We start from the raw sequence: 10,000 nt of genomic DNA on the forward strand, positions 1-10,000 counted from the left end.
GTAAGGCCGCAGAATAACTGTATGACAGTGAGCAGCAGGGGTGCAGGGGGTGGGGGGCAGATTGGAGCACGATGCGGGAGAGAAAACTGCCCCGGATGGCGTCTGTGTGCGTACATGTGTCTCTTCCTTCGCTGCTGCTTGGTCTGGCGGTCCACGCCACCTGCGGTAAGGATTAGAACCCGTGCGGGGGGGGCCTTGGTCAATCGAAAACGGCTTTTCCTCCACAGCAGGGCCATCATCCGTGTGTGTGTGTGTTTGTGTGTGTGTGTGTGTGTGTGTGTGTGTGTGTGTGTCTGTCTGTCTGTGTGCCAGAGATGAGCTCGTGCCTGCGGACTTAAACGCTTCATTACCGAACTAACGGCGACCACCGCTGGTCACAAATCACACATAAACAAACTCATAAAGCAAACAACCAGCCAGGACTCCTCTCCTCCATATTCCACGCTGCAGCAGCACGACTTCATAAACAGGAAGGCAGAGTCATTTATAAAAAAGAAATTAAAAAACGGATAAAGGAAAAAAATAAAACTAACGTCACTCCTGTTGTAAATTTCACGCATAACCAAGCACATGCGTCAAAGCTTCCGGCAAAATCCCTCACGCTTCCACACTGCACACACGCCTTCACCTCCTCTTTTTTTCTCTCTGTCTCTCTCTCTCTCTCTCTCTCTCTCACACACACACACACACTCACAGACACACACACACACACACACACAGACACACACACACACACACACACACACACACACAGAACACACACACACAAACACTCAAACCATGTGGTAGCCCCTCCAGCTGAGCTCCACTCCCTTCCTCTGCCCACCCTGCCCCTGTGCATTGTGAAGTTGGTGATGTTGGATGTGTGTGTGTGTGTGTGTGTGTGTATGTGTGTGTGGAAGGGGGGGGTGGGAGTACATGAATCACATACTGAACGCTGCTGCTGCCCCCAACCCCCACCCCCGCAGAGCTGAAGCATGAAATCCTGGTGTGGAAGCAGACGGCTCAGCGCATCAACCCTGCCAGCCGCGAGGAGACGGCCGTCAAGTGCCTGCTCACGCAGAAGGTGCACAACCTGGAGAACCTGCTCCGCCGCCAGCTGCGCTCCTTCCAGCGGTGAGACAGCCCCCTGGCCCTCATTTAACACCCAGATGGCCACTAGCTCATTCATTTACCCACTCACTGGCCTGCACTTACTCACTCACACACACACACACACACACACACACACACACACACAAACACACACACATACACAGACAGAAATACAAAGGTGTTCATGTACCTCAATTCCTCTCTCAAACACTCTCTCTCTCTCACTCACACACACACACACACACACACACACACACACATACACACACACATACACACACACATACACACACACACACACACACTCAGTCACCCAGTAATGGATAGATTCACTGTTTCACCCATCCACTCAGTCACTCACTCACTCACTCACTCACTCGCTCACTCACTCACTTACTCAACTCCACCTGAACCCCACAAACCCTGCACAAATGAATGAATGAATGAATGTCCAGACCCGTTCCAGTGGCTGAGGGCTGAGAGTTAGTTAGCTGACGGGCAGAAGCTGCCATTTTAATCACTGCATAGTCCTTTTGTTCTTTCGCTCCCAGCATCCACTCACAACTATTTTATTTTTCTGTTTATATAAAATAAAATCTGATGATGATGAATTCCATGTGTGCATCTTGTCTTGCTTAGACCAAGGCAATTGATACTTGCAAATAATATATGTTGCACTGGAGGCCAAATCAAAAGTTCAAGTTGAAAGTACTAGTCAGCAGTAAGCAGTAAAGTTGTCACAGCATCACGGTAATGAAGGAAAGTGCTAAAAATTGGGTTCTTGTTCTTGCAGGCAAATATCACAGGAGGACAAAAATTGGGAATACAATATTCAGGAGCTTCAGAAAAAGGTATTATAAAGAATTTAAAATGATGAGTGCAAACGTTTTCAGTCCTCTCTCTCTCTCTCTCTCACACACACACACACACACACACACACACACACACACAAAAACACACACACACACACAATTGTACAGATTACACTTCACACCTCCTTCAGTAACCCCTCTTGACAGTGGCATTTCAGCACTGATATTGACTGCATAACTGCATAACATTCTTCAAATGTGCCTTAAGCATGCTTTTAGGGTGACATAAGTGCAGTCAAAGAGTATTAATCTGTCCACATGTGCATTTGATCGGCCTCCAACAGCACAAGATAACTGACAAGGTTCTCCTGGTCAAGTGTGTGTCCGTCCTCGCTGTCGTCATCCTCATGTTCTTTCTCAACTCCTTCTTCTCTGGCATTCATCTTGATCTGGGTAAGTACTTGGCCTTCTATGTCATTTTGAATGAAAGATGGAGATAACGAGAGAGAGAGAGAGAGGGGAAAAGGGAGAGATGAAGAGAAAGGAAGGAAGAAAGGAAGGAAACAAGAAGGAAAGAAAGATAAATAGATGATTAAGTTGCAGCAGTATTGTTTTTACAGGCTAGTTATAGGCTTTCCAGTGTAATTATACGCTCCCACTTCCCTCTGCCGTTGTCAGATGTTGAGTCGGAATAATGGGCTCACAAAGACGCGCAAACGCAAAATTACAGATACCGCACTGCTTTTAGACCTGTCAAATATTTATATATTTCATCTCTTCGCCGGAAAGAAATTAAATGAAATGAGCTCTGTCTCCATTGTGGAAGGGCTTCTCCTTGTCATTGTACAATAGCTTGGCTTCAGAAACAATGAAATAAGAAGGAAGAAAACCAAAGCTATGCTAATCGGTTCAGCTATATGAAAGCTCAGCTGTGATATGGTGCCATAAAGGCTGCTGTTTGCTATGTAATTGTTCTCTGTGCAGCTGGGCCCTATGTGAGGAAAAAATAGTCTTTTTGGCCCCCCTAAATGCAAAAGGAAGGAAGGAAGCAAACATGGTAATCAGGATGATAAATAAACTATGAGCTGTCCACCTTCTAATCTGTTTCCCTGAACCATATGTGTTTGGTACCCTGTGGTCCTACCAGGTTTCTTCCCCCTATTAATTCTCATCTACGCAGTGCACTCTCATGGTTAACCTGTAGCAGAATATAAACCCGGTCAGTCAAGGGATGTAATGAATGGACAACTGTTTTTATTTGTAATTTCAGTCCGTCGCATGTGCAGGGGAGTGTGTATGCTGTCGGCAAATGTTAAGAATGTTAACTACAGAAATCCAAGCTGCATGAATGTGGTTCAGTTTGTGAGGAGTGATCGATTGATGTAATGGATGAATAAGTCACTGTAAACTGATGAATGGGTTCCCCCCCCACACACACACACAGGTGACCTGTGTGTGTGTGTGTGTGTGTGTGTGTGTGTGTGTGTGTGTGTGTGTATGTGTGTTTTAAAATCCCCTCCACATGGTCCAGTGCGTGTGATGCTCAGTCTGTGAATTAATGACACGCTCCCTTTATCACAGGTGCAAGCGCCCGCTCACCCCTCCCCATGGCGTTAATTAAGCTAGCGCTGTCCGCTCCCTCTCTTGATCACTCAGCTGGTCAGCCAGCCAGCCATCCATCCATTCGTCCTGTCCGGAACGTGAGCACACGCGTGCGGGCGCGGCTCGCCCTGCCTCATTACCGCGTGCGCCGCTTGGTCAGTGGCCCCCGGCTGCCCGTCGTGGCCTTTTGGCCGGGAGAAGCTGTTGTGGAAATAGGGGACCATTAAAACGCCATTAGGTTGACACAGGCAGATTTAATTTGCCCTTTAATACACCGTGATCAGTTAATCATTTAATGTGATGACGGGTGCAGGTCAGCGTGGCACCAATGAGTATCCTAGCATACGCTATCCGGGGCGAATTGAACAGACATTGAAATTTCCCCCTCAGCACTGAATTCTGGGAAAATATTCACATATTCGGCTGTTGTGAGTGATGACAGCTTTTCTTAATGCAAATATAACAGGCAGGTAAACTGTGCTTGTGATTGTCTGAGTCGTTTAGTGAGTGTGGTATCAATCATGTACAAGCAGCAATCATAGTTATTTGAATGCCTGTAAAAGTCTGCTGAGTTTTTAACCTGGAAAACTTTAGAGATGTCAACAAAGCACCCAATTAAAAGTAAAGAGACACCGGTGAGTCATGTGTATTCCAACAATATACACCCAGTTCCGCTAAAAAAACAAACATCCCATGTGCCACTTACTTTGTAGAGCGAGACGATACCAGTTCAGGTAGTGTTTCATTCAGTGTTATCTATTACCGAAGGGCCAAATATCACAGCAAGATGAATGGTCATAGAATACAATGTAAAATATGCATTTAAATGCTTCTTTAACGATGAGTGATGAATAATTCAAAGTCGCTGATAATGAATTGCACACATTGTTCTGGCAAAGCCAGCGTTATTTATAAGTGCGTTGGGGGAACAGAAATAGTGCGGGCCGGACCCTGCAGGGAACAGTAGGCCACGTACTTCATCTGGCTGTCCACGGAGCACAGCAACCAGTGGCGCCGCTGCGTGGCACAAGCACAGGGGAGATGAACACATGGGTGTTTTAGATAAACAAGCGTGACGAGACGACGTCGCTAGTGGTAGCTATGCACTGCGCCGAGACGCGACACGGCGCGCTGCTCGGCTGAACACTGTTGTCTTTGCATATGATGAATGGGCCCATCAGAAAATGCGCACTATCCTCTCTCCGAACGCTTTTTTAATTGCATTCCTCTTTTACCTCTGTCTCCCTTTCTCTCTTCTGTTCTTTCCTCTCTCTCTATCTCTCTCTCTCGTTCTCTTGGTTCCATGGTGTATTTTTCTCTTCGTTGTTTCTCTCACAGTCTCACAGTTGAACAGGAAGCCATAGGGAAATATCAGGGCTTCTCAAAAAGTGGCTCTCCTTCTGCCAACTATGGCTTTTGTTTACCAGAATTCTTTTGTAGAACTTTTGTATTGACTTTGTGTGTGTGTGTTTGTGTGTGTGTGTGTGTGTGTGTGTGTGTGTGTGTGTGTGAGAGAGAGTGTTTGAGAGAGAGGAATTGAGGTACATGAACACCTTTGTATGTCTGTCTGTGTATGTGTGTGTATGTGTTAGGGTGTGTTTGTGTATGCTTTTGTTTGTTTGCCCATATAAGTATCTGCACCTGCACTGCACACAATAGTGTTTTTGGTGACATGGCAACTAGCTGTGCTTTGACAATTTTAGTTCCTATTTGACCATTACCCTGTAATTTGCCATTCATAATGGCTCCTTTATCATCCTTTTTTCCACAGCCTTGACCTCCCACTTCCTTTATCTCCCTCTCTCCCTCTCTCTCTCTATGTTTACCATCATCTTTGCTGCCTCCTCTCTTGTCATATTCTCGAACCTCTACTCTCTCTCTTATTTCTGACCACCCCTGCCTATGAAACCTGTGCTGGCTTCTCCATTATAATACATATCATTAGTTATGATAATAAGAAGAATAAGAAAAAGAAGAATATCTCTTCTCCTCCTCCTCCTCCTCCTCTCTTCTCGCCTTCCTGGTGTTCATCATTTGTGAACTGATTTCCCGGAGGCAATCATCAGCGCTCACCTGTTTAATCAGATTTGGCCTGGAGGTGCGCACACTCAGTCTCGCCTTCCTTCCCAGAGGCCGCAGGTCATTTGGATGGGGCTGCTCTGACGCGAGCCAGCTGTAATCTTGCGGACTGGATTATGTGTTAAAGAACCAGCAGTGCCCGGCAGCGGAATGAGTGTTTGATTAAACTGACCGGGCTTGGGCAGATACGATTTCTACCACTCCCTTTCTTTCCCGCTTCCTCCCCAGTTATCCCTCTCTCTCTCTCTATCCCTCTATCTCTCCCACACTTTCCCTCGCCTCTATTACTTTCTCTCTCCCCCACTTTCTTTCTATCTCTACCTCTTGCTCTATCCTTTCCCCCATGTTCTCTCTCTCCTTTTATCCCTCTATCTCTCTCTCTCTTTCTCTCTCTCTCAACGGGATGCCACCCTGACTCCATCTGATCAGTGGTGAATTAGGCAGAGGGAGCCATGTGGCTGATTGAAATCAGAGCCCGTGGCTATCTGCTGAGGCGGATGTGGGTTTGGGTTTAACTAAAGCCCCAGTCCGGTCGGGTCCGGCTGCCGCGGTATTATAAGCGGACCCATTAGAGACGAGCCTTCCAGGGCTGCCCGTGAGTGAGTGAGTTAGTGAGAGGGGGGTGCAGATGGGAGAGAGGGATCCTCATCAGCACAAGGTAATTAGCTTTCACTTAACGCTGCTCAGACAGGGAATCAGTCAACACAGAGAATGGACAGCTCCACCTGGGACCATCAGCTTTAATCTGGAACAAAGCCGATGCATGGCAATTCAAAAAACAACAGCCCCATCCAAGCTGTCGGATGTTGCATTGATTAGTAAATCTAAACACATGCTGTAACTTTATCAAAGTCATAGACCTTCTATGCACTCAACAAATGTTTTTTTTTCCCCTCTCCATGCGTACAGTTTCCGAAGGAGAGAAATGGGTTGCGGTGACCTTCACTCTCTTCAGTCTCTTTCTATTTCTATTTCAGCAGCACATCTGCCAGTTCTCTGGAATGTCTCTTCCTCCCCTGGCCTTTCAAAACAGCCTCTTCTTTGAGTTGAAGTGCCTGTCAGTCATTCCAGGAAATGGCTTGCAGACTTTTTTTGAGTAACAAATTTCAGTCGTTGACATTTTGGAAATGTCTGGAAAATGGTGTTATTAATAGAGTCACTAATAGGATGCAACTTTACCAGATTTTGCTCTGCATCACCTGTCTCATTAATGGTGATGTACCTGGGTATTAGTGGGCACTCAGAAAACTCTATGTAAAGCCATTTGGAAAATACTTTAATAGCTACAATATGTACTCTCCGCAATACGGCCATTATGGAAAGAACATTTCCTATTTTGATAATGAGTCTAGTGCTGTGTTCAACAGTGACTGATTTTTTTCTTAGTGCACCAGACTCGACTAAAAAATGTGTTTCAGCTGATGTATCATAATTATTGAATTTGGATTTCATTTATGCAATTTTGTGTGGTTGTCTCCAACCTTTCGGTAACTTTCTCAAATCAAAAAAAATAATTTTGCATGGACAGTCTCACTTGAGTCTAACAATAAGTTCACATCTCTAAAGAAGTCTCCCATCAGTTATTTCAATAGAATTTCATAGAATTGTTTTTAACTAGTTATTGACTAAAAATGACAATAGGCTTTGATATAAGACTACTGTTTATGTTGTGTCGTACTGTTGTCATAAAAAGTCAGCCTAGAAGTGGCTAAGTATGTCACTTGTTTGTGTGTGCTCATCAAATCGGTAAATTATCAGGGCATTTGGAGAAATATTTTGAAGCAACGGAAGGCCATCTAAACACACACCATCATTCCCCCCATACCACCTCAGGAGCCGAACAGCACGCTAAAGGGCTCACACTTGCGTAGAAAAGTAAACATCATCATCACAATAATATTTATATTTATTAAGCTTTAGATCATCGGGAGGTGGTGCTGTGGAATCCAGTTGGCAGTCTGCTCTCACTCTCTCTTTTCTCTATTCTCTCTCTCTCTCTCTCTCTCTCTCTCTCACACACACACACACACACACGCACACACACACACACACACACACACACAGAGAGAGAGATTGGTGTCCACTGACAATATGGTATATCTTCACAGTAGAAGAGACAAAATCTTTGTGAAAGTTGTCTACTCTCCTTATACTGTCTATAGCAGTCTGATATGAGTGGCTGTGTGTGTGTGTGTGTGTGTGTGTGTGTGTGTGTGTGTGTGTGTGTGTGTGTGAGAGAGAGAGAGGGGGGGGAGGGGGACTATTAGGTGCTGCAGCAGTGGATGAGAAGGCTCTAATAGAGACTCAGATGGAGTTGACACTTCATTCCAGTGTGTGTGTGTGTGTGTGTGTGTGTCTGTGTGTCTGTGTGTGAGGGTGGGTGTGTCTGAGCTGTGCATGATTGTTTGTGTTTGTGTGTGTGTGCGTTTGTGTTTGTGTGTACACCCAAGCAGAGGAAATGTCTGATTAAATGCCAAGGAGTTGGTTTTAAAGGGCTGATCACTCTCTCTTTCTGTGTGTGTGTGTGTGTGTGTGTGTGTGTGTGTGTGTGTGTGTGTGTGTGTGCGTGTGTGTGTGTGTGTGTGTGTGTATGTGTTTACAAGCAAAAATAAGAATGCTTGACAGAGTGCCCCAGCGCTTGTCGGGACCGGTGTGTTGAGCGGCGATCTGAAGAGCTTGTCTTTGCTGTGTGTGTGCTTTGATCTGCAGGCTGGATCGCTGTCCTAGGAGCCCTGTGGCTGCTGGTGCTGGCCGATGTCCAGGACTTTGAGATCATCCTCCACCGAGTGGAGTGGGCCACCTTACTCTTCTTCGCAGCACTGTTTGTTCTCATGGAGGTATGGGGAAACACAGTTCACTAGCACACACATAGACACTCACATGTACAGTAGGTATATGGATGATTATGCACACATGCATACAGACAAAGTCATTTTCTTTGTTGTCATGGAGGTATGTGAATGTTGCCCAATAGGGGAGGGAAGCATGTGTGTGGATATTTCTTCCTATTTTTTTACGATATTACTTTGTTATCCAGCACCCACTTTTGGTTGTGCGGACGTTACGTTTGTTTGTACCAATAGTACACAAATGGTAAATGGTCAATGATAGCAATGTTCTACTCCTACAAGCACAATGGTCATGTCTCACACTCACCCATTCTCACACACACTCAAACGAGGGCAGAGGCCTCTATGCAAGGCGCCAGCCTGCACACTGGGAACAATTTGGCGTTCAGTGTCTTGCTCAAGGACACATCGGCAGGGTCAGGAAGAGCCAGGCTCGAATAATTCCTTTATCTCTTGAGCCATCACCTCCACAAACAGACACAAACACAAACACAAACACACACACACACACACACACACACACACACACACACACACACACACACACACACACACACACACACACACACACACACACACACACGTACAATAGGAACATGTACAGTAATGCAGTGTGCAAAATTGACTGGGCTCGAGACTAACATTAGCTCCTACAGTATATGCAAAATTTACAAACAGGTACAAAGTCTACAAAGCAGATAAAGATGTAAAGTAGGTAAAACCCAGCCAAGTGACACTCTTTAGTAGGGATTCAACAGAGAAGAGAATAGAGATGGCTTCTTCTCTTCTCAGACGGCTGCAAACTTGTTTCAGTTCATTTACTGTATGTAGGTGTGGATGTGAGATGTTAGTTCACTGCTCCTCCCATCAGCTTAGCAAAATAGAGAGACTTTCTCCTTTTACCGCTGATACGGTCAGAGAGACATAACAAACGCGGAGGCCGATGACTGATGAAGTTGTTTCCTGGTGGGTCTGTCGGCTCAGCTATAACCCTGGGGAGAGAAACATGAAAAAGTTAGGGTGTCAGCAGGAGATGTGCTTGGCTGGCTATCTGTGCTTTGTGTGTGTGTGTGTGTGTGTGTTTAAGCCTTTGTTTAGGGAGGAGAGCTGCACAGAGCCCACACAGGGGGCTGTGTGTGTGTGTGTGTGTTTATGTGGGTTAACACATGTCCCCCGTGGCTCATCAGGAACGTCTTGTAGCGAACGAAGCAAAGGTCCAAAATAAACTGTTTACTTGGTGGAGAAGTTGAAGTTCTTGTGGGGTGGTTGTACTGTGTGTGTCTGTGTGTGTGTGTGTCGAGCCGCTGTATGTGTGTGTGTGTGTGTGTGTGTGTGTGTGTGTGAGTGACAAAGTCGCCAGTAGCCAGGCAGAAGGACTCGCACTGAGTCCTTCAGCTGAGCTGAAATGTCAGGAGTGTGTTTATAAGGACCCTGCTTTGACTCACACTCACAAACACCGACACACGGACACACATGCACGCACACACACACACACACACTCTCTTTCTCTCTCTCTCTCTCTCTCTCTCTCTCTCTCACACACACACACAGCCACTGATCTGC

The 10,000-nt window shown here is 45.9% G+C and overlaps 1 protein-coding gene across 1 annotated transcript in view; it reads left to right on the forward strand.

Annotated features, from left to right (window-relative positions):
- oca2 (oculocutaneous albinism II) overlaps positions 1–10,000 on the forward strand; it is an 83,535-nt gene that overhangs the window by 45,974 nt on the left and 27,561 nt on the right. Inside the window, exons 15-18 of the mRNA XM_076277582.1 lie at positions 969–1,116; positions 1,889–1,946; positions 2,252–2,360; positions 8,298–8,425. Of these exons, the coding sequence (XP_076133697.1) occupies positions 969–1,116; positions 1,889–1,946; positions 2,252–2,360; positions 8,298–8,425 (443 nt within the window). The remainder of the gene's footprint in view (positions 1–968; positions 1,117–1,888; positions 1,947–2,251; positions 2,361–8,297; positions 8,426–10,000) is intronic.

Source organism: Alosa pseudoharengus, unplaced genomic scaffold, assembly GCF_046254945.1.
Source record: "Alosa pseudoharengus isolate Yale_2024_CS ecotype anadromous, Long Island Sound unplaced genomic scaffold, YU_APseudo_1.1 YU_APseudo_1.1_scf_11, whole genome shotgun sequence".
Classification (NCBI taxonomy): Eukaryota; Metazoa; Chordata; class Actinopteri; order Clupeiformes; family Clupeidae; genus Alosa; species Alosa pseudoharengus.